Source organism: Struthio camelus, chromosome 11, assembly GCF_040807025.1.
Source record: "Struthio camelus isolate bStrCam1 chromosome 11, bStrCam1.hap1, whole genome shotgun sequence".
Taxonomy (NCBI): Eukaryota; Metazoa; Chordata; class Aves; order Struthioniformes; family Struthionidae; genus Struthio; species Struthio camelus.
Window position 1 is genome coordinate 22,098,862 of NC_090952.1, and position 23,779 is coordinate 22,122,640.

General features: G+C 44.5%; 1 protein-coding gene across 13 annotated transcripts in view; it reads left to right on the forward strand.

Annotated features, from left to right (window-relative positions):
- The window catches only part of ATP11C (ATPase phospholipid transporting 11C), a 76,804-nt gene that overhangs the window by 37,484 nt on the left and 15,541 nt on the right, over positions 1–23,779 (forward strand). For 10 of the 13 annotated variants that reach the window (XR_011143365.1, XM_068956493.1, XM_068956495.1 and 7 more), the window contains 20 exons: positions 520–627; positions 2,002–2,130; positions 4,738–4,841; positions 5,560–5,610; positions 7,144–7,208; positions 7,800–7,881; positions 8,272–8,422; positions 9,415–9,612; positions 11,306–11,467; positions 12,115–12,272; positions 12,963–13,034; positions 13,903–13,976; positions 14,899–15,002; positions 15,715–15,896; positions 17,146–17,409; positions 17,750–17,924; positions 19,044–19,146; positions 20,590–20,735; positions 21,081–21,140; positions 22,244–22,371. Coding sequence is in view for 12 of the 13 variants with exons in the window: in XM_068956493.1 (XP_068812594.1) it covers positions 520–627; positions 2,002–2,130; positions 4,738–4,841; positions 5,560–5,610; positions 7,144–7,208; positions 7,800–7,881; positions 8,272–8,422; positions 9,415–9,612; positions 11,306–11,467; positions 12,115–12,272; positions 12,963–13,034; positions 13,903–13,976; positions 14,899–15,002; positions 15,715–15,896; positions 17,146–17,409; positions 17,750–17,924; positions 19,044–19,146; positions 20,590–20,735; positions 21,081–21,140; positions 22,244–22,371 (2,516 nt within the window). In the remaining variant the exon portion in view is untranslated. The remainder of the gene's footprint in view (positions 1–519; positions 628–2,001; positions 2,131–4,737; positions 4,842–5,559; positions 5,611–7,143; positions 7,209–7,799; positions 7,882–8,271; positions 8,423–9,414; positions 9,613–11,305; positions 11,468–12,114; positions 12,273–12,962; positions 13,035–13,902; positions 13,977–14,898; positions 15,003–15,714; positions 15,897–17,145; positions 17,410–17,749; positions 17,925–19,043; positions 19,147–20,589; positions 20,736–21,080; positions 21,141–22,243; positions 22,372–23,779) is intronic. The other 3 variants (XM_068956492.1, XM_068956500.1, XM_068956497.1) reach the window with 1 other exon arrangement.

Sequence of the window (23,779 nt, forward strand, 5' to 3'; positions counted from 1 at the left end):
TGTCATATGCACGTGTGCCACTAAATTTCTTCTACAGAAGTATTAAATAATAAAACAAGTCTCCTCTGCAGGGGCCAGAAAAGGAGAGCTAGAGCAAAATCCATCTGCTTCAAATATGAATGTTTTATTCTTTTAGCGAGGACTAAAGAATCTTGTGCTGCTTTACCCTGGGGAAGAATCACAGGGCACGAAGCCTATTATTCACGTTATAGGCCTGTTCTTGCCAACACTGAGGATAATGAAAGCATGCTGCAGTAATTTAGTTGCTCATTGCATGCAATGCATGTAGATTATTTTTGTGTGTGTTATTCTAAATCTGTTCTGAATCTGTCAAATATGTATATGAAGTTTTTTAAATAAATCGATTCAGCGTGAGCTACTCTCATCAGGCACGAAAGAGTTCTGAGGACTGTTGAATTTATTCTTTTTTTTTTCTCCCTTTCTCTCCATCTCCACTCACCTTATTTCAGTAGTTTACTTGCTTTGTTACGAGTTTGCTGCCTGTATTTGTGTGCCTAGGGATACGAGGACTGGCTGAGACACAGAGCTGACAACGAAGTAAACAAAAGTAATGTCTTCATTGTTGAAAATGCAAAGCAAGTGCAGAAAGAGAGTGAAAAAATCAAGGTAATTTTTTTTTTTTTCAGTTGAGCATTCAGGTGTAGTTCTCACTCAAGCCAATGGGAAAATTAGGGTGTTGGGTGTATGTGGGGTGCGTATTTTTGGGGTGTTAGGCTGCCAAAGGGAGCTCAGAGGGAGGTGATGGGCACCCCGACGCGAGGGGGAGCGGAGGTGCTGCGCTCAGACTGACTCGGCCGTCTCCCCGAACTGCCTCGGTCTCCCGCTTTCAGGCGAGGTGCTCCGAGAACCCTTCCCAGTTCGTAACTGAAGCTTCCTTTGTTTGACTGCCTTTGAAAGGCTGTCTTGCAAAAGCTTCACCAGGGCTGGCAAATGACAGATCTGTCATCGTTGTGCATTTATCTGGGACAAGCAGTCTTTTTCTATTTCCAGCTCTCCTAAGGACACCGAAAAAGTGCACCAGCTTTGACATTAATTTATCACCCCACGCTTCAGGCTAGTGCAAAGTCTCTTGCTTCATCGGGATTTTGCAGAGAAATAAATAATAAATGCAACACGTGGCCAGTCCCTGAGGGCTGAGCTGGGTGGACCTGTCGGGCCCCGGTGCGATGCTCGGGTACCTGTGCACCGTGCACGGCAAAGCAGCCGGCTCTGCCCAGCAGCGCAGCTGGGCCCGCAGGCCTCGTGCTCGGCACAGAGACCCTGGGGAGCAAGCTACGTTTGCAGAGCTAGGTGTTTACCGAATGCGCTGTCTCGACTACAAAATAAGCTTAAACCTTTGCTTTCCCTGTCGTAGCTGCAGTGCCCCCTGCGCGCGCCCCCCCCCCCCCCCCCAATCCTGGCAGGGAGGGGTTTTCAAAGCAAGGAAAAAACATGTGGCAGCTGTGAAGTCCCATCTTAAAAAGAGAGAGGATAAAACCTGAAACCCTGCTCCTTCAAAGGCTGGGGAAACATAGCTAGAGCACGTTTGTAGCAACTGGAGTTGAGAACTGAAGACAGAAGTGAGGACATGAGAAAACTTAGGAACCTGAGTCTTACGCAGTTAAATACCTCTTCTCAACAGAGAAATCCTATGCCCTGTGGAGAGGGTGGCAGACAGCTGCCACGTGTTTAGGGGATTAGAAGTGTGGAGTTCCTGTAAGTGGATAAATGCCCAGGTTCTTAATTTCTGATGCTTTGCTCCTGCTGCAGAGACTGTAGCTAGTTTCATGCAGCAGTTCTGGTTTGTGAAAGGTGAATTACTGAATCACTTTGGATGATGGGTGGTTTTTTTGTTTGTTGTTTTAATCATCTTAAACTCTGATTTCCCTTTTAGTGAACCTGATTTCTCTTAGACTTTGAGAGAAGTTAAATCTGCAACCAGCTAATAATAACCTGAAGAGCTTTATGAAAAGGTTAATTCAAACGTTTCTTTTCTTCCAGGTTGGAGACATAGTAGAAGTGAGAGCAGATGAGACCTTCCCCTGTGACTTGATATTTTTGGCCTCAAGTAGTATTGATGGGACCTGTTACGTCACTACAGCAAGTCTTGATGGCGAGTCGAATTTCAAGGTGACGGGGTTGGATGTGCTGCGTTCAGGAGTCGCTGCTCTCGCTGTACAGATGCTTTTAGTTGCAATTGAAGTCAGTGCTTGTGCAATGTGCATGTCTGTCTGGTTAATTGGAGGATGCTCCCACGGCACCAATCCTCATGGTGACTTAGCTATATTTAACATCCGTTCCCTGCATTGGCTCATCCAGTGAGTCAGCACCACAGTGCTCTGTGGGTTGTTTATTCTTGTGTGTGTGTGGTTGTTTTCTGTTTGGTTTATTTGTTTTTTAATAAACAGCCATTTCTCCTGGCGTTGCCCCAAACTGAATTGATCTTCATTGATAGGGCTTCGCTGCCGTCCTGCCTGTCCCTGGAAGCAGGGTGCCACATCCCGTTTCTTGGGGACTGGTGCGGAGGTGAAGCAGGGAGTGCAGCTGCTTGAACTTCTAGCTCCCTTCTCCAGTGCTTGTACATGCTTTTGTTGTTTGACAGAACTCTTTCAGAGAAATTCAGGACTACTTAAGGCAATATCTTTTGATTCATTCATGGATATTTTTTCCTCCTCAGAGGAAGTAAAATCCCTCTGTTTTTTTACTCTACAGGAGTAATGCCTCCTCCTCCCCTGCCCCAATTCCTGGATCAAGAAGTGAAATCTCACGTTTGTCTTGCTCAGAATGAATCTTTTCCATAGTTTGATTTCTTCTCCACGTTCTTCCCACCTCCCCAAACTAGGGAAAGAGGCAATGACAAAAATTCTGTATGTCAGGAAACATGACAACCTGTTTGCACTTATATTGGATAAATATTTGTACAGGTGTTAGCAACTGCAGCAGGAAAAATGGAAATCACTTTAAAATTACATGATTAATTCCAGCACGCTGTCGAGTTGGTGGGAATACCATCACTGGTCTCTTGCATTGTAAGGGGCCTACAGCTAGACTCGTTATGGGTGGCTCTTAATCGACACTAAAAATCACATGCAGATGCTGATGCTGTGTTGGTGTATCATACTAGTCACACTACCAAAGAGGAATGGAGCTTTGAAGCTGCTTGAGGCCAAAAATAGATAACCATATTAAATAGGCAATCATTTATTAATGTCAGGTATGTTACATGCATGAGTTAACGTAACTTCGAGAGTCTTAGCTCTTACTAACTTTTGAGTCTAAGTCTAAGTGGAATGTTAAATTTCTGTTTTAAGGAGTGTGTGTGCATGTATCTATCTCTGTATTTTTTTCTTGGTTTGTGAATTCCTGTGGATGATTGGGAGTTGTCTCCTGTTTCTTGATGAGATGAAAATGGAAAACGAAAGCTTGAGGAGAGCGTGGGGGTAGGGGGGAAGGATAGAACAGCGAGTGCTGTTTGGGGACATAGATCCAACATCAAGAACCAGGCTTTTTGCAAAACTAGGATGAGGGAAGAGCACTTACGTGCTCCCAAAACCTCACGTACACTGATACTTGCTGTCTGCCTGTTGGATGCTTTTCTGGTACCTGGCGCATGTCAGTTCATGCTTATGGGGAAAGATTCCTATTCATATAAAGTGGGAGCAGAATTATACAGTGGATTTTGGCAGGGTTCTGTCTTTTGAAGCAGGAATCTTTGGTCATAAATTATGTGAAAGGAGCAGCACTTTCTAAATAAGTGAAGGAGCTGATATCGATTAGGACGCTGCTTTGAGGTATTGTACAGTGGTTTCAGTGTCCGTGGTTACAGGAGCGGTGGATGCCAAGTTTAACAGGGGCTTTATGAACGGGTTTGAATTCTGTTTCACAAAAGCTGTGATTTATAGCAGACTTGCACATGTGTATGCACGCGCGTGCATGCTTTTAATATGAAAAGCCAGGCAGGATACCAAAAGCGTATTAAGGTGGGTATTTATAATGTCATGAATACAATGCGTGTAATGTCACGGTTCCTCCCAGGATGCACAGTAAGAGGAACACAAACACAATGGGTCGAGGAAGCTTTTTAATGAACTTGTTTACGAAGATGGATTAAGGCAGCCTGTCGAAGAGCTTGGAGTGATTTAGAGCTCTAAGTAGCTCCTATAAATAGAGCCTTGAAGGCACTGGGTGGATCTGTCGTGGGCTTTCCAATTAATTGTGAGAGATGAACCTTCCTGGCAGCAGCTGCTAAAAATAGCCTTGAGTCTGCCAGTGCCCTGCTTGGTCCCCTGGCACCGGAGCCACCTCCTAATTACCTTCAGGAGCAGCACGGGCCAGGGCCACGGAGGCCCTCCCCACCCGGGGAGCACCTGCAGCCTCCCCTTGACGCAAACCAGGGTCGCAGGAGTCTGCAAGCCTCACGGGCTTAGCGCTCTGGGGGAAAAACCCAAGTTGTTCTGTTTTTAGTGCGTTCCTTATTGAACAGATATCTAATGGCTCCTTCCCACTATGCTTTCTTCTAAGCATATTCCCCCTCGTTCTTCAGCTGCAAGGCACTTCAGCTGTTTTGTAGGAGAGGGGTGAGAGCTTGGATGAGCGGCTCGTTCTCAAGCCTTTTCCATGCAGCAGCGTTTTAAGTAACTTGCTAAAACTACCGCCTGCTGGAGCATGAGTTGCGTTACTGGGAATCGGCGGGGCTAGCTGGCTCCTGACGGTCACGCCTGTGCTGTCTTTGCCTAGACTCATTACGCGGTGCGGGATACCAGCGTGCTCTGTACGGATGAAGCCATAGACTCCCTTACTGCCACGATCGAATGTGAACAGCCTCAGCCTGACCTCTACAAGTGAGTATGCGATCAGGCACTGCTCCTCGTCTTCTCCCGACCTGGCCGTTAGCCGGCTGGTGTCGTCTTCCTACAGGTGCCTGAGCCACGCTGGGTAGGGATCTAATAAGTTACAGTTCAGCGAGGTGAATGGTGTTTTCCTTTCATCAAAGAGTGAAAGATTTTTTCTGAAGGTGGTGATAAGCTGCTGGCCTCCTTCCCCACCAGGGATGGCAAAGTCAAAGCCAGCCTTCTTCAGGACTCAGTTTTACAGTAAAATATCTCTAGTGAAACACTTGTTGTGGTGTAATGAGTTTTTTTTTTTTTGTCAGCCAAGCTGTAGTAACGGTCCATGTGCCTGTTCTTAGGTGACTGTGCACTCAAAGTGAGAGTGTATTGGCCTGAACTTGCTTTTAGGATTAAGGTGTCTTTGTGGTTAAATCTCCTGAAGGAGGTTTGCTGCAATGTGTTTTGTTTTGTAAGTGAAACAGGAGTGCCTATGTGCAGTCTGTTACTACCGCTCCGAGCAGTAACGGGAAGAGCAGCACTGGGTGGATGGCGGGTGGTTGTCTTGTCCGTCCCGAGTGCAAGGACCCCTCTGAAGCGGGAAGCTCTCAAGTACGCTAATCTGCATGCTTGTTTCCATCACCTGACAATGTTTAATATGCTTGTGGTCACTCTTTTTAGTGAAATATTAACGCATGTTTATAATACAGGTTTCTTATTATTTTTGTTGCAGATTTGTTGGAAGAATTATTATCTACAGAAGTAATCAAGAACCTGTGGCTAGGTTAGTCTTGTAGCTGTTTTGCTGGCCCTCCTCAAAGATATTAGGCATCTGCATGAAAGTTCAAGCATCTGAACTCATTACCATCACTGGGGAATGTTTATTTTCTTTAACTGTTCCGAATATTTCACTTATTAAAGGAGGCCTGTAATTTAGCTCTCTGCTTACTCTGTTCTGCCATTCAGTGATTCACTTGTACCATTCCTGGTGATTTAGGAGACTCTTGGTAACTTGGAGTGAAAGCTGTAGACAATCTCTTGGTCTTAGCTGTTAGAGCCTCCAAGAAATGACTCAGGACACTGTGCGTGCAAGATGGATTTGCAGGTCTGAGGGCTCACGTGATATTAAGAAAATGCGCGTTTCCCCTCATCCGCTCTTGTGCCTGCAAGAGCTGTCCTTCATGGCCTTACGGGTGGGTGAGTCTGACAGGCGTCTCAATTGCAAAGCTTTTGGAGTGCAGGATCACCTGTTAACTTAATCCCTCTGCTGAATTAAAAGCATGGTATGATGAGTACCATGTCTACTCTCCAGAAAGCCATTCCTCTCTCTGCGGGTGAATTGGGGGTTTAACTAGTTCCTTTTCCGGTCTGAGCACTGGTAACTTGTTCGTATTGGCAAAACACGCTTTCACCGTGCGTAGTGATGTTGTCAGGGCAGGGAAAACGGGGATGGGCTCAGTGCTGTGAAGAGCCTAGACTGGAGGACAGCCCCGGTCCTCATACAGTCGATCCGAAATGATCCAGTGGGGAACACATTCCCCAGGCAATGGCAAGAGATTGTTGCTCATGGGAGAACAGAAGCTTGTATATCAATCAAGATGTTTCAGAAAGAATAGGCAAGGAAAGTTGTACAACATCTTCAAAGCCAGCTGGACCATTTCTGTCCTCGGTGTGGTGCCCATCATGCTTCATACTGTGACAGATTAACCAGAAAACCTACAGGGCCAAGTCTTAGGGATTGAGAGATGGATGCTTGCCTTGAACGCTCCCTGCGGCACAGAAATCCTCAGTGATGGGACAGCACATGCTTGCTTGTTTAGATATTTGCAGTCCAATAATTCTCCTGATTGATTGAGGAAATAGAAGCAACAGAGAGTCATGGATGGGAATTTCAAAGAGAAATTAAAATATGAGTGGAAAGGGGGCAAAAGATGCAGCCATCTTTTCATGGTGCTATTTGATTGCCTGTGTGCAAACTGTTAGGCATTCACCACCTTTACAATCAGCGTTTTATATAAGTACTGGAATATGTTATTAGATCTGATTATTTTGCACTTACTCTCAAAAACCTGACTTGAAATCCACCATTAAATCTGGAATTTTGAACACCAAGAGTAGTCTGAATAAGGTGAAATGAAAATGAACGTATGTAAAGGGGAAAACAGGCAAAGTTGAACAATTACTAATTTAATATACCAATCAAGTAATCAGATCTTAAGAACCTCTGTTTAGCTTTTTAATTTATCTCTAGGTTTGAGTTATAAAGAAATTAGAATGTGTTTTCCATGCTGTAATGCTGTAATTTTTTTTATTTTAGGTCTTTGGGTCCTGAAAACCTGTTGCTGAAAGGTGCTACCCTCAAAAATACCAAGAAGATTTATGGTGAACAATTTTTTTCAGTCTGTTTTTATTCAAATAGTTCTGATGAACAATGGTAGCAGACAAACATAGATGTTCAGCCCTAAATCTAGGGAGGAGAAAATGCTTATCTACAGCCTGTCTGCTAGGGCTCTACGGTCATGTTCATAACCAAGTTGAGTAGGATTTGGAGATGCTGGTTACGTCTGCAACACCGCCAAGCTGTGTAGGCTGGGCTAATGTACCTGAGCAAGCTTTTCCCTTTCTGCCTGATGTATGCAGAGTAGGGAATTGTCTCGAAATCCTTTGTTGAAAACCTGTGCTATTATCTGAGTCGCAGACATTTGTAATTTAGGATGCAGGCTGAGATGGAGGGCTAACCCTTTTTCTAACCATGTGTGCTTCCTAGGCTCCTGAGCAACGCTCAGGCATATATGCAATTAACGCTACTTAGCAGCCACTGAGGTTTCTGTAGCTGAGCAGCCCTTAGGCAATACCTCTTCTTGAACTGAGAATCAAGTTGCATGTAAACACTGATGCCCCTTATGGCTAAGGGAGAGCTGGATCCCCCTTGGGTTGCGAGTCTCTTATGAGCTCTGCTTTAATATTCTGTAGGAGTCGCAGTCTATACTGGAATGGAAACGAAAATGGCTTTGAACTACCAAGGGAAATCTCAGAAACGTTCTGCTGTAGAAAAGTGAGTATTTATAGTAGGGAAAAATCAGTAAAAGCTCGGGGGGGAGGGAGGGGAGGAGGTTGTTTGTTTGTTTTTCTTTCATGGTTGATTTGTGCAGAAATAATCCCCTAATCTGCTGCCTTTTGTTTCAGATGCTCTCTGATTGCATAGAAAATCTGTATATTTGATTAAGCATATCTTTCAAGAAGCTGCATCATTTAGTAATTTTTCTTTATTTTAAAAAAAGTAAGAAATGTTAAAATATATGAACTGACCCTCAATATCAGCACTGTGAAAGGCAGTTGTTCTGTAATTCCCTCCTTAAAAGTAAGGAAGTTTTGTTCCTGCTTATTTGCATAATTTTCTATTAAAAATAGGTGTGAGAATTTTAAAGAGAAACCTATTTTTCAGATCTATCAACGCTTTCTTGATAGTGTATTTATGCATCCTTTTGAGCAAAGCTACGGTTTGCACGACTCTGAAATATGTCTGGCAGAGTAATCCATTTAATGATGAGCCTTGGTACAATGAAAAGACTAAGAAAGAGAGAGAGACATTCAAGGTAAATGGATCTGTATTTCAGCACGTCCTCCAGCTTTATTCTGACAGCTTTATTCTGATAATGCCTGCTGCCAGCTCTACGGTTCCTGCTTGCTCTTTGGGCCAGCTCTACGGTTCCTGCTTGCTCTTTGGAAGTGCTGTTGTTTGCTTCAGTCTCTTCTATTTGTATTTGTTTCCTATCTCAGTTGCTACCTACCTTTTTTCTACTTGTGCATAAGAATAATTGTGTGTAGTACGGCAAGCCAATGCTCTTAGCCACGCCTGCTGCTAACCCTGCTCGTGCACTGGCGTCCCAGTTGCCCTGGAGAGAAGTGAACGCATGCCAGTTACTGACAGCAGGCAGAGAACATCATTTGCACCGTGCAGAAATATTATATAAATGCAGTAGCTGATTTAACCTGAATCCTTATCTGAACTTGAGCTACCTTTCAGCTTTGAGTAGGTAATTTCAGCTTTGAGTAGCTAAACTTGAATTGAGGCCATGTCAGCGAGGCTCTTAAACTTGTTGAGGTGCAGGTGGCCAAGCGTGAAAGAGCGAGCGTGCATGTGTGAGCAGTGAGCAGTTGATTTGGTTGGTCACTGAGGAGGACTTAGAAGGATGTCATTGAATCAGTTGTACCTTGGTCATGGCTTCACTGATCTCAGACCACTTGCTCCTCATTTCCAGTAACCTGAGATCAGAATCAGCCTATAGCATTTACAGGAGTATACTTGAATAAAACGTAGCTTTAGCCATTATGAGACACTGAAATACATTTCTGTAATATACCCTCAGATCTGTAGAAGACAAAGCACTCCTACATGGGAGAAAAATGGAATTTGGCCCTGTACCTTAGCTGTATTCACTTTTTTCTCAGTGGCTTTTATTTTTTCTCTATTTAACCCTAGGAAAAAGCTGTCTAAAACCTTGAAGGTGTTGCTGTATACTGAACGTGTCCCTGAGTTATGTCTGATGGGCATAGGTTGCATCTTCCTCTCCTCTTTCCATTGCAGGTTTTGAGGATGTTCACGGACTTCTTGTCATTCATGGTCCTCTTCAATTTTATTATCCCAGTCTCCATGTATGTTACAGTAGAGATGCAGAAGTTCTTGGGCTCCTTCTTCATCTCTTGGGATAAGGACATGTACGATGAAGAAATAAAAGAAGGCGCACTGGTGAACACCTCGGACCTGAATGAAGAACTCGGACAGGTCAGAATATACTCTCTCTGTTTCTCTCTCTGTATCTGCTTTAACTAAAATTGGCTGTATTGGCATTAGATCACCCAGGACAGGAAGGTGAGGCAGAAGGGTGTACTTTTAACACCACACACGCAGACAGTGCATGCATCATCCCTTCCTGCTGCGGTGGGGATGTGTTAGCCAGTGACTCAAGGGAGGATTTTTCTGTAAAACCTGCTGCTTTCTCGAGTGAACACATCCAGCTGCCCAGGCTGGAGCAGCGGGGCTGACATCTCTTGCGCCAAGGGAGGGCATGACAGAGAGACTTCTCTCCACTCTGAGCCGGCGAACTGCCGCTCAGTCACACAGCGAGCGCAGAGGTCTCGTTGGTGGAGGGGGACAGTGTTTGTCACTTGTGGTCACTTCTGTGCCTGAAGACTTAGATGACTGTGCCTCAAACACTCTCTCCCGCTTGACAGTTCTCTCCATCTCCTTCAGCGTAGGTGTTGGGATGTTCTGTTGAAAACCAAAACGGCGCAGTGTAAAATCTTTGGAGCGTTGACCTGAGTATTGCAGTACTTCTTTTTTACAGAGGAACCTGAAGAAGTGATTAACCATGTTGTCTTGTCGTTTTACCACTTCTTTAACAAGAGCGCTTAAGCAGGAATTAAAAGCCTTGCTGTATTTAATTAAGACTAAAGAAGATCAAAGCTTGGTATGGAGCAGGACAGGGAGAAAATTAATTGCTGCTTTTGTTCCAGCATGCAGCTCTTGATAGCTCTGAAAAATAATTGGAGGGCCACCGCTGCAAGAGTCCCTAATGTTCTCCTTAATAAGAAACCTTATTCTGCCAGTCAGTTGTGGTCCTGTCAGTGCAGAGCTTCAGCTGGGTTGGTGGCAGTTTCCATTTAATGTGATTCTACTCACTTCGTGAAATGGATAAGGTTATAAATAGTGCATGAAAGAGTAGGAATTGGGTCATGCGAATTGTTCCCATATTGGGGAATGTCAAGAGCAGCATTCTGCATGTCAGGATGGTTTGTTTTCGCTGCTTCAATTATGAATAAAAATCCTCTTATCCCTTTCAAGGATTAGTGAAAATAACGCCTCCCCAATCATTTCTCTGGGCACACAATGCACGCGCATCCACACTGCTGCTAGTTTTGCTGGAGCCCTTAGGCAGCTGCTAGCTCCTCTTTATTTATCCACGTCAGCAGAGACCGCGTGTGGTGCATGCGCAGTGCCTCCTGCTTTTATTTTACTCAGTTTGTTCAATTTGGAGTAACAATTGCCTAATTTAAATGCACCACCAAGATGAAAATCCCACAAAGGAGGCGATAAACCTGCAGTAGCAGCTATGTAATCATCAGAAACTATAGCAAAGGAAATAATAAAGAGAACAAGGAAAAGCTAAGGGCCTTGAGATGGATTTTAAAAGTCTTCAGGAGCTGCCTCCAGCCAGCTGAGAAACGGGCTGGAAAACAAGGGAGCTGCTTTGAGGAAGGCAGTAGTTAAACTATATGGTGGTTTAACTCACGTGGGGCACATGCCTCTTTTTGGGGTCCAGGTTAGGAAAGTGGAAGAGGATTCTCCAGGATTGGCTCAGATGTATTAAAATGCCCCAGCCTTTCATTTCTTGGGGGGAGCTGCTTCCACAGCCTGGCTCTCTGCCCAGCAATGGAAGGTGGAAATGCACTGAGGAAAGCTGGCTGCTTGCTTTTAGGTGGAGTACGTGTTCACAGACAAAACTGGGACCTTGACGGAAAACAGCATGGAGTTCATTGAGTGCTGCATAGATGGACACAAGTACAAAGACTGCCTGTCAGAGGTTGATGGCTTCTCCCAGACTGATGGACCCCTAAAATACTATGGCAAAGCAGAGAAGGTAAAGAGTCTGTGTGGTGATAACTTCGACTTTCTGTTGTCAGCTCTAGGCTGAGTAATTAAGCGACCTGTTACTGTGGAAGTACAAATTCAGGTGCAGGGTTTGAGCACTGCCCAATTTGACAGCTTCTGAACCAACATTTGGGGCTCGGGATCACAAATCTAGTATCGATTTCCCCCCCCCCCCCCCCCATGGTATGTCGGTATTCTGATGTTTGGGTTCGGTTTTCTTGACCGCTCACTGAGCTCGCACAGAGATAGTGTCTAGCAATAATGAATCAATTCTTGGGACTTTTATGTTTTCTCCATCCCTGAGACAACACTACATAGTGTCGAAGCACAGAAACAGCTATTTAACAGTTGCACTAACAACTGGCCTTGAGAACTAAGGCACAGCACGTACCTCTGAAATAAATTAACTGGTCTAAGGAGTAAGTGCCCAGAGGGAGTTGGCTGCTGACCATCTAATTCGGGCTTCTCTGAAATTCCCGTCTGAGTTAGTATTCTGAAAAACCCAAGTTGTTATTTGTCTTGGTCATAGTTGTTTCTTAAAATATGCGTACACAACAATCACCACCAAGGACTTTGAGGTGGGACTGGATACGTGAACTGAAGTTTGTAACGAACCTGTCCTCTGGTTCTGCCTAGTGTCGAGAAGAGCTGTTCCTGCGTGCTTTGTGCCTTTGCCACACTGTTCGAATCAAAGAAGGAGACCAGGTGGATGGATTGGTAGGACATCAGGAACACAAATTTACCTATATCTCTTCTTCCCCAGATGAAATTGCTTTGGTGAAGGGTGCAAAAAAGTAAGAAACTTGAAGGTTGTGGGTTTTTTTTTGCCTGAGCTAACATAGTGGGAGGGAGGTGAAGATTATGTGAAAGTAGTAGACCTGTTTCCCTAATCAGGTGCTCACAAACTGATGAATTGCAGGTGCTTGGAAAGCATGTTGGAACATCTGCCCTGGGCCTGATCCAAAGCCTTGTGAAGTCACATGAGTCTTGGGATTTGAATAAGTTTTTCTGTAGAAGTGTTACTCTACAAACAGTCTTTACTGAGCAGCTTTTCAAGAAGCCTGGGTTTGCATTCCCCGCTAAGAGGAGTCCCAAAGCACTGCAGTGCCCAAAGCAGGCGAGGCTCATTTGTTGGGGCGCACGGGGGCACGTGCAGGTTCTGTTCTAATGCCCGAGAAACGGACAATATTTACTGTGTGATACGTATGTCTACTCTGTGAATATTGCACCCAAATTGCTGCTTTTGTGTGCAGTGGCGAAATAATGATGTGGGTTACTCTGAGACCTACATTGGAGTCCTTTCTAAGATGTTATTCCTAATTCCTGTTTGTGGTGTGGAGCTCTGCTCCAGCAGAGCTTTTTAGCTTGGGCTTGGTAACGTCTCTGCTCTCCTCTGCAGTACAGAACATGAAATAAAGACCTTGCTAATATATACTACATGCCAATGGATGTTTTCAATGTTCTGTCCTCTTGTTTATTGACAGGTATGGTTTCACTTTTCTAGGACTTGAAAACGATTTCATGAAAATACAAAACCAAAAGAATGAAACTGAAATGTAAGTGCCATGGAAGCCTGGCAAGGAATATTGCTCATAATAGTTGAATGAACTCTGCTCAGCACTGGCTCTCACACGCTTTGAGTAAATTCAGGCCATGTGATAAATGAGACAGTCAATGCTGTTCAGCAGGGTTTGTCAGACCAGTTACTGACCTGCACAAAAACTCATTCTTTGTACAAATTGCAAGGCGGCAAAGAAAAAGGCTAAAAGACTTGCTTGCGAAAATCTGCAGACAATTCTAGTGAAGGCTAAATTCAGGTCCCTTGAGTGTCTGTGTATCCTTCCTCAGTATCTGACTGTCCAGATAGCTCCCTGGATTCAGGGATTGGCTTATGTTCAGATTTCTTATTTAAATGCAAGAGCTAATGTCCGCACGTGCAGCGTGCGGTGCCCTGCCAGCCTGCTGAGCTGCGCCTGTGCCTGGTGGCACGGTGGCCCCCCGGGACCTTGGCCCGGGAAGTGCTGGAGCAGCTCCTCATTCCCACCCAGCTCTGAGGCTGAGCAGCCCCTGTCCCGGACAGAGTATCGCGCATGGGGTCCCTGACCTGCGGCCAGCCCTGTAAATCCAAAGCTTTGCCTTGTGGTAGTTCTCTTGCGTGTCCATACCCTCAGCCCTATCTTCAGGGCTTTTCTGCTCCATTTTCCTCCTGAGCCCTCAGTGCTGGCTTTGGGAGCTGTTCAGTTGCAGCATGTGAGTGAGTTGTAGTTATGATCTGTTCAGTAGCTTTAACAAGTACATCACCAAGTGGGTGCTGTGATTTGTAGAGTTTATAGATTTCTGCAGATCGTGAAGTGATTTTTCTATCTTAAATAGTTATTTTTCTTCTGCGAAGTCTAAGCTCAATCCTTTCTTGTTTCTTGAAAGGTACCAGCTTCTCCATGTATTGAACTTTGATCCTGTCCGTCGTCGTATGAGTGTCATTGTGAAAACCACCACAGGTACAGTTAACGCTCATTTCTGGTCTCCCCGCTAGGTGTGCACAAACGCACAAATATAAGTTTGCTTTATTCTCATACTGAACGTGTGTGGTGCCACGCACTGTAATACAGCGAAGCTAAGCTGAAGATTTTCTAGGCCTATTAAGTTAACTTAGTGGGTGAAGGCTCTGAGCCAGCAGAGGATACCAAAGGCAGCCAGTTAATACACATCAGCTGGTAACTGGCTGCACGTACACCCTGTGCCCAGCAAATGCTGCCTGTGCCAAGTCCCAGGCTGTCTGCTCCTCAGGCCCTCTCCTGGTTCGCTCCTCTTCCTTGCGGTCCCATCTTTTGTCTTCTCCGCGTTTAAACTGGTGAGCTTCCTCCTTCATGCTGCCGTGCGCCACCAGCAGATAAGGGAGGGATGGGGACAGTGACCTGTGGAGAATGCCCTGCTTCCGCCTGCCATGTTCCAGCCTGGCGTACAACCACGGGGGAGAACCGAGAGGAGATCTGAGACCGTTGCCCTGAGTGGGAATGGCAGTAGCAAAAAATAATAATAATAATCATAGTTTTGAGGTAACCATCCATCTCCAATTTCAGTTCCCTAAAGTAGGGAACGCTGCAGTTTTACCCTGCACTCCCGAAAAGTTGCTAGGGCTTTAACGTAGGAAAACAGAATGCTTTGTCCAGCCTTTTGCCGAAAGCTTACTCAGAGGCAGATACTGACCTCTGATATTCCAGCTCAAGGTATTAAAGTCAAACAAGGTTTTTGTCAGGTTATTGTCAGACATCTTTCAATAGGCAACTCTGCTTCTAGCAGTTCTTACTGTAGTTCTGCCAGATTTCTTCCTCTGCATCATTTGCTAGATACTGAAGCCAATGTCTGTTAAGTATTTTTACAGGCTTTGAATGCTATAAACTATTTATAACTTTGTTTTAGGGAAGTTGCTTCTCTTCTGTAAAGGAGCAGACTCCTCTATTTTTCCAAGAGTGCAACAAGAAGAAATTCAACAAACTAAAGTCCACGTAGACCGCAATGCTATGGTAAGAACGTAGATGGAATTTGGCTGGCTCCTGGGGCAGGAAAGCCTTATTCCAAAAATAGGGATGTGACCTTACTTTGGAGGAAAGTATTGAAAATGCGAGTGTCACTTTTTATTGTTTTGAAGCCAGACCTCTTTCCTTTTTTGTATCTTTGGCTTCCACATTTATTTGATTTTTGATATACTTATATGGTCTTGAACGCGGTTGTGTCCAGGCATCTCCCAAGCGAATTAAAAATAGAAGCAACAATAACAATCTTTCCTCTGGTGAGAGAAATCTTTCAATCAGTTTATAGTTGTTTTGCACGTGAAGGTGGAAGAGAAGTATTTTCCTAGGAGGGGTCTCACAGCCGTGGCTGTGTGCTAGGGAGGTGTCCTGTGCTTGAATCCAGTTGTGGGGACACTTGGTCCAAACTGTCCCTTCTGGGTGCATGCTATCTGCTCTGGTCCTTCTGTCTTCAGAACACGTACTATTACATGCACGTGTGTGAAACGGCATGCCCGGGATTATTCTGATGTGAAAAAGCGGCTGTAGAGACGTAGAGAAACTAGCGCCAAAGAAACTTAAGCCAACAGATTGTCACTGCTGTCAGGGTCAATGCTGACAGAAAGTACTAACAGTGAGGAGAAAGTACTAACCCTAATGTCGGGAGCTGTGTAAAACGTGGTTTTAAAGCGCTTCTCTGCTTTTTCTCTCTCCCTCCCCCTATAAGGATGGGTATCGAACGCTTTGTGTGGCATTCAAAGAGCTGACTCAAAAGGAGTATGACAAAATTGACAGGCAACTTAATGAAGCTAAGATGGCTCTGCAGGACAGAGAAGAAAAGATGGCAAAGGTTTTTGAAGACACAGAAGCAGACATGCACCTGATTGGGGCTACTGCTGTAGAAGACAGGTAAAAGCATGACTGACACGCACACCAGGCGCTGTAGAGGACACAGCTTCTCTGACTTTGCGTTGTGGCCCTCACTTGCTGGGGTGGATCCGTATGCGCTAGTGCAAGCTGTAGCAAATCTCATGAGCTGCCTGGAATCGCCTTAGGCATGATTATGAGATAGTGTGGGAGAAGTGGGAGGGAAAAAAGGAATGACGAAACCCAGAACAGTCTGCAAGAAATGAAGCAGCAAAGCAGTCATTGCAGTGTCTTGACATGGAAAATATCCAGGGCAATTACTCTGTGGCACAGCCCGTTACGTAGTACCTAGTAGCTAAAATTGGCTAGAGCAGGAATGAGGATTTATTAAAGAAACTGCAGAAGTACTTACGCTTCTAGGAAGTGAATTAAGCATGCAGTGCTAATTTGCATATCAACACTAATTCAATTTCATGTACAGTGAGAGCTTAATCTACACATGCAGTTACTATTACTTCTGACTCTTAGGTCCTGCAGTATACGGTAGTGATTTTGGCTTAACATAAAAATTGGGGATTGTTCAGAGTTCTAAGCCTTATTCTTATGGTCATAGTCTCTCTGGCCAGGGGACAATCAATTAATTTCTCTATCTTATTTTCTCTACCTGTAAAATAAACATACTTTAGGGAGTTGTAAGACTTAAACGGCAGTGTCGGTTAAGCCTCTTTACACCCATAAGGTGCTCTGTCTCAGCAACGTATTTCTGAGGTCCCTGCTGTAGGGGCTTGCTGGGAAGAATTCTACAGTCTTCCCTGAAGGTCTCATTTATTCTGCCATCAGACTCTTTCACTTTACGTATAGTCTAAAGCTGCTTTAATCTTGTTTTGCTCCTTTCCAGTAGGGTGGAAAATAAGATATTTTTCATTGGTGCTTATATATGCTGAGGTGTATGCTAGCTGTAGGTGTCAAGTCAGTCCGAGAGCTAGTATAGCAGCAAGCATTAAATGCTCATGGTTCATCAGTGACGCTTGCTAATTACAGCTTCTCCTTATCTAGTAGCTGGGATACGAATAGTGGTTAGAGTCTGTGACTGCCCCTGTAAAGGGTCTGAGACCAACTTTGTGACGCCATACAAATACTTGATGCCTGATGACGCTTTGGCTCTGGGGGCTGTGAGCGAGGCTCGGCTCCCTCGGCACGGTGGGCTCCGGGGTCGCTTCCGCACACAACAGTGTGTGGAGTCGCTCGGGAGCTCCCAGTGTGAGAAGTGATGTTTTGCTTCTGTTTTTAGACTGCAGGAACAGTCAGCAGAGACGATTGAAGCTCTGCACGCAGCCGGCATGAAGGTGTGGGTGCTGACTGGAGACAAGATGGAAACGGCTAAATCCACCTGCTATGCCTGCAGGCTCTTCCAGACCAGCACCGAGCTGCTGGAGCTCACTGCAAGCACAGTGGGCGAGAGCGAAAGGAAGGAGGATCGGCTCCATGAGCTACTAATGGAATATCATAAAAAGCTGATTCAAGACTTTCCCAAAAATCGGGGAGGCCTGAAAAGGTTAAATGATAAATTTGGATAATAGCGTGGGATGCCGATGCAAGCTTGATAGAGAAATACCACCGTGTTGTAATGCTGGGCACTTGCTACTTACGTTGCTGCTGGCTCCTTTCCTTCGTTCGTTATCTCTAGTACTAGCTTGTTTTGAACTTAATTATATAACTGCCTTAGTGAAGTCCCCACGTGTTAAATGCAAGCTTTTTAAGATTGCTAAGCCCCAAAGAGGGGTGAGGGGGGAAAAGCTTAATGCGGAAGTAATTTCTTTTGGGCTAAGATGGCACAAATGGCTAGATTGACTTCTTAAAATGTAACTCTTTTCTTTCTATTCCTTATGTCCCAGAAGCTGGACATTCAGTCAGGAATATGGCCTGATTATAGATGGCTCAACGCTGTCACTAATACTCAATCCTTCTCAGGACTGCGGTTCTAGTAATTACAAAAATATATTTCTGCAAATCTGCTTGAAGTGTACTGCAGTTCTGTGCTGTCGGATGGCTCCTTTGCAGAAAGCGCAGGTATGTACTGTGTCCTTCACCGATTTCTCATTTGTGCGTAGCTAATCTTTACTGCCTGGGATCGTCTCTGTGAAGCATTTCATGAGGCAATAGAACACCCTTAGAGCCCACAGGGTGGAGCGTGTGACCTGGTCTGTAAAGTGGGCTTTAAAATCTGTAATGAGGAATCTAATATAAAGTTCATTTGCTTTCTTTTTCACCAGGTGGTACTGAAAAACCTATTGGCAAATCAGTTCAGGTTTGTGCTCTTCTCTCCCATGAGAGGGCTGCCCACATTCACGTTGCTGCACTGGGCAGTAGATGTCAAAAGTTGAGAAAAAGACTTCTGAAGATTGCTTTGTGGAAGTGGCTAATTATTCCACAGGAAGCAGGAAGTAATGCAAATGGCACTCCAGTTTAGTAATATAAAATGAAACAGCTATAGCAGTCTTGAGTTAAATAACAGGAAAATGATGCAAGTTTGAAAAATGTCTAGGTAGCAACAAACCTTCCACAAGCGTTAAAACCAAGTACTCCTTTTCTTTCATTAGAGATATGTTGTTAGAAAGTAGCCTTTAGATATAATCTGTGGTTATTTCCAAATAACAGTTTGAGGCTGTTTCCTGCAGCATTTCATTAAACAAACTTTACTCATCCTAATCATCAGGGACGCCTCTAGGCTATGTATAAGTCTCTTCCAAACTTCAAAGTGGGATGGAAACACACCAGTCTTTCACAGAAGAACACAAAACCTTTGCTAAATACGCTTGCAGGAAACCGCAAGCACAAGCCAGTTAAACAAACAAAAAACAGTTTGTTCTTTGAATTCCTTTCCAAAGTTGGAAAGTGGAGTCCCTGACTTCTCTGTGACAGCTGATAGTATCAAAAGCCTGATAAACAGTGGTATTAGCCCCACTCCACGGTACAGTTTACTGCTGGGTGAAATGCATGAGAGGTCACATCTTTGTAGGAGAGCAGATAGGGCAAAAGGGAAGGGGAGGATATCAGCTGCTCTGTGACTTGTTTTTTAAATACTGTCCTGTTCTGAAGTGCTCCTGAAAGTGGGACGGTAGGGATCTCTGGAGTCTTTTAACAAGGTCTTTGGCTTTGCTAATTTCCTTTTTGCATTTAATTTTTTAGATTGTGCGAATGGTGAAGAACACAAAAGGGAGCCCAATAACACTATCAGTAGGGGATGGTGCAAATGATGTTAGTATGATTTTGGAAGCGCATGTTGGAATAGGTGAGATTGCTGACAATACCTAATCGGATATGTAAAACTTGTGCAGAGTCCATCGACTTTGCAGGGCCTCACTGTTGAGGCACAGGCAGCGTTTTTGACTGCAGATTGTTAAACTGATCCTACTGAAAATGAGATGTCTGCTGTTGCCTTCATTGGAGCCAGGGTTTCACTCTGAATAAATGCTTGGGATCATGGTATGCTGCTGTCCTTTGTGATAGTAACATGCACTTTATCTGTGGTAAACTGGATATTGTGCTCAAAAATTGTATTGCCAAATTCAAGGTTGTAACGGTAGCTTACAGGTCAGAAAAAAGGCATGAGTAGCAAACTGATGTATAACAAATGACAGTTGTAACTGCAATGCGGTTAAGATGTCAGATTTTATTGTGGTAACTTGTAGCAAGTAAAGTTTAAAAACAGAAACCAAAAAAACCCTAAAAACAAAAAACAAAAACTTGTCCAGTCTTGCATCTTCTGCTTTTTACACCTCTTTCATACCCTGCGGTAAAATCAATTGGTTTTTTCTACTGTTCTCGATGGGAACAGGGTTGGCACTAGCTTAACTGAAATCTCTCACTTTTAAATTTCCTATTAAATGTAGTGCTGAGCATTTCATTGGGATTGTACCTGTTTATCTCAGCTAAGCTGAAACTGGCCTTTGTCCTTTCCCTGGATGTCTGCGAAAGCACTGCAATGCTGATCACAGCTGCTAGTAATTCAACACTGGGGAGCCAACTTGTTTTTCAAGGGCTGATGCTCGATTCTGCTGTTTTTTGCTCCATTTGTATGATTGACAACAGAATGGAAACTGTCTTAGTTTCTGCAGATAGTGCTTTCAGAAGTACTGGAAGTGTTAGAGATCTTTATTACCACTGAAGAAGGGTAGATGGAAGGGAAAGGACAACCTGCTTATCTTTGACTGTTAGAAATGTCGTATTACCCTCTAGCGAATAGAATTCCGTTGTAATGCTTGTGGATACGCTTACTGAGTGAACAACGAAACTGGCTTTCCCGAGCTTGGCTCTGAGGGGATATCTCAGGAGTTTGAGCATCTGGAGTGAAATAACTAGACCGGGTAAGATGCAGGGCAGCATGTGGGGGAAACAATTCCTTGTCTTTCGTCAGGTTTTCTTAGATGCTCTTCACCACATCCTCCTAGATAGGAACTCAGTAACTTAAATACAGATTAAAAACTCTGAATTGAGGTCTGATTGTCACAGAGCTGGAGCACTCAAATGCGGTCCCCGAGGCGCCTTGGGCGGGCGTGCAAGGTGGCCTATGTTGTGGGTATGTTTGAGATGTCACAGGCTCAAAGACTCAGGAGAACATATGGACTTTGTCATGGCTTGAAATTACCGAGTTCTGTGAACAAACCTAATGGGAAGCCTCAGTCCAAATTCTTGTCCCTTACAGATTAATCCCTTGCCGTGTTTCTGTCTCCAGGTATAAAAGGCAAAGAAGGACGGCAGGCTTCAAGAAATAGTGATTACGCTGTTCCAAAGTTTAAACACTTAAGAAAATTGCTACTCGCACATGGGCATTTATATTATGTAAGAATAGCACACCTTGTACAGTATTTCTTCTATAAGGTAAGGTGTATGTTCAGCTTATTCCACTATTTACACTGTGGACTCCTTTAATAATATAAGAAAAGTATTGTTTTATAGGATATGTTCTAGATCTCTTTACCTTTATAAGAGAACAGGGGTATCTCTCTATGCCTTTTGATTGAAAATGATGCTTACAGCAGAATGTGAATGTATGACTGTTTTCAGTGTCTTCTGCAAATACTAAAAGCTCATTGGATTAGTTTTATGCTTGGAAGAAAACACTACTGAGAAGAAGGGTTATCATAGGAAAAGTTATTTAGATTGAGAAGTCAAATGGTGAACACATGGACGCTTCCCTGTAACGTTTCTCTCTCGTTTCTCTAGAACCTCTGCTTCATATTACCGCAGTTTTTATACCAGTTCTTCTGTGGATTCTCACAGCAGGTAATTCCCAGTAACGCATCTATAAAGGCAGGATAAAAAGCCATAGAATCGGGCGTCCTAGTAAAGGCTTGACTTTTGGCATCCTGTGCCTTCCTCACCTGCTTTTAGATGACAGTAGGAATTGACCTAGTTGCCAAGCGACATACTTTAGAGCATAGTATTTTGGGGGCCTGTAACTAAAAGTAATTAAATCGAACTTTCTGTCCTTTCCCTTCTACCACCCCTCTGTTGCTTCAACACGGACAGACACCTCCTGGCACAAGAGGATGTTTTAGTAGGTTTGTTAGCACCTAATTTTGCTTCCTCTACTCCTCCCAAGAGAATTATTTTTCAAAGACTTCCTGGTCTTCTCTCATCTGCTGTCTTTCCCTATACTAAAGATGCCTCTCAGAGGGAAGAACAGACTATTGTTTTATAACAGCCTTTAAAATAAGACACGTGATGAGAGGAACTGGGTATTTAGCTTAGTCCAGGTGAGTGTTAAAAGGACGGATCTTTGTAACTGGTGGGGATAAATTGGCTAAAGCGCTCTGAGACGATAACTGTGGGGTTTGGGGTTCACTTGTGCTTTGTGTCTATTTGGCCCCAGAAGCAACTGGGAGGAGGAGTAAGTCATTAAATAATTATTCTCTGCTGTCTCAGAGCTGCTTGCTTAAAAAAAGTCATTGTTCCTCCAAAACAGTATAGTCCTTAGAGATTCACAGGAGACATCAAGTATATTAATAGAAGCAGCAGCACGAGAGCAGCTTTAGAATAGCTGTGATAACTGTCGTTTAATCGTTTTTCTGGGGAATGAGCTGGAGACCAGACCGTTCAGTTACAAAACTTCCTGGAAACGTGGCTGCTGCCTTTGGTGGGAGCAGGGGGAGGACGGGGATCTCAGCCATGCGGTGGCAGCCTGCAAGACCCCTAGATACCTCGACCCCGGTGGCATCGCATGGGGCATGAGCTGCATCAAATGAAACAGTTGTTTATGGCTATGAGAAGGAGTTGAATCTTTAGTGTATTTGCAGAGGCGAGAGTTGGAGACCGTTAGTCTGTTTATGGAGGGGATTCTTAAAGCAGAATTTCTATCTTATTTTACCCATTCTTCCTCTTTTAAGCCGCTGTACGATGCTGCTTATCTTACCATGTACAACATCTGCTTCACATCACTACCTATCTTGGCTTATAGCCTCCTGGAGCAGCATATCAGCATTGACACACTGACCTCAGATCCACAGTTGTATATGTAAGTACCGAAGGATTCGGTAAGCCCTCGGCACAACTTTGTTAGCTGTGGCTTAAGTCCTGTTAGTGGAGGAAGTGACTCGGCGGGTATCGTTTGAGCAGATGTACCTGTCCCACGCCGGTGAAGTGGCAGCAGCAAACTGCAGGAAAAGCTGTTTCTGTCCCACTGCTGTTGCGGTAGAGCTGAGCGTTGGGATGTCCGATAGCTCTCTAACTGCCTGGTCTAGCAAATTTCACTGCAGTGTCAGTATAAAAAAGTACATTGTGGGTGAACTTCTCCACCCCTAAGAAAGGGAAAGCCGCAAAGGTGACTTGCCCAGGTGTTTGAGCGCAGCGGTGCAACGGAAGCACATGGCAGAGCGTGTAATGCCTGGAGGCAGCATCTGGTTTTCAGGAGAGAAAAGATCCATTAATTTACAAACAGGCAAATGTTCCTGAGGTTCAGCTCAGGCCAGCAGCTTCTCAGCTGGTCTAAACTGTTATCTTCCCACAGGCTTCTCTTCCCAAGGCTAAATACCCATTTTGGAGCATGTTGCCTAAGAACTCTGCTCCTCACCTTGCACAAGGCTTTCTGCTGCATTGCCCATGGAAAACACTCTTTGACAGGAGACTCCTTCATCTTTGCTAGCAAAGTATTTTTTTCCTTGCTTGGTTGCAACTGTGGGAGGTCCCAGCTTCTCACAGAAAACCAGATGCATTGCATCTCCCTCCCCAGCCCTGCCCGTGCACGCAGGCTAGGGTGCAGCCCTTTAGCTGGGAGCAAGAGGTGCTTTTTCCTCACCACCCTGGTCTAGCAGCAAACTTGGGCAGCAGGTCATCCCCATTTAGAGAGTACAAGGTCAGGACTCTTCTGAGCAGCGCCCTGCACAAACCCCACGGTGCAGCCTCAGTTGTGGAGGAAGCGTGCGCGTTGTGTGGCAGTGACGCGCTCAAGCCAGCGGCTATGTCTTTGAGGCAGGTACCACAAGGAAGTTTTCAGGTACCTTAAGGTGTCATGTGAAAGTTGCCATAGGTACAGAAAAAACAGCAACTGCTACAAGGGCTTTAAGACTGCAGAGTTGTGTGCGCTTTTGAAATAAGTGCTCAGATACGTAGGTCGGACTTCTGCATTCTTCCACTCATATGGCAAAACGCCATTGCATGTGTTTTTAAATAAGTTGTAATTGAATTTTGTGCAGCAAATACCAATAATAAGCCACTGCGTTCACCGGACTGGTGGGCTATCTGATCGCAGGGATATGGGAATTGAGGGCAAACAGACTAATTGTGCTGCCAGATAGCTTCAGTTTGAATATTCGTGACTCTGCATGTGCTGCTGAATACACAACGACTGCTGCGCCTCTGCTGTAGAAAGTGCTGAGTTGCTGCAGTGCAGATCTCTAGTCTGAGGCACTGTAAAAAAGCCTGTT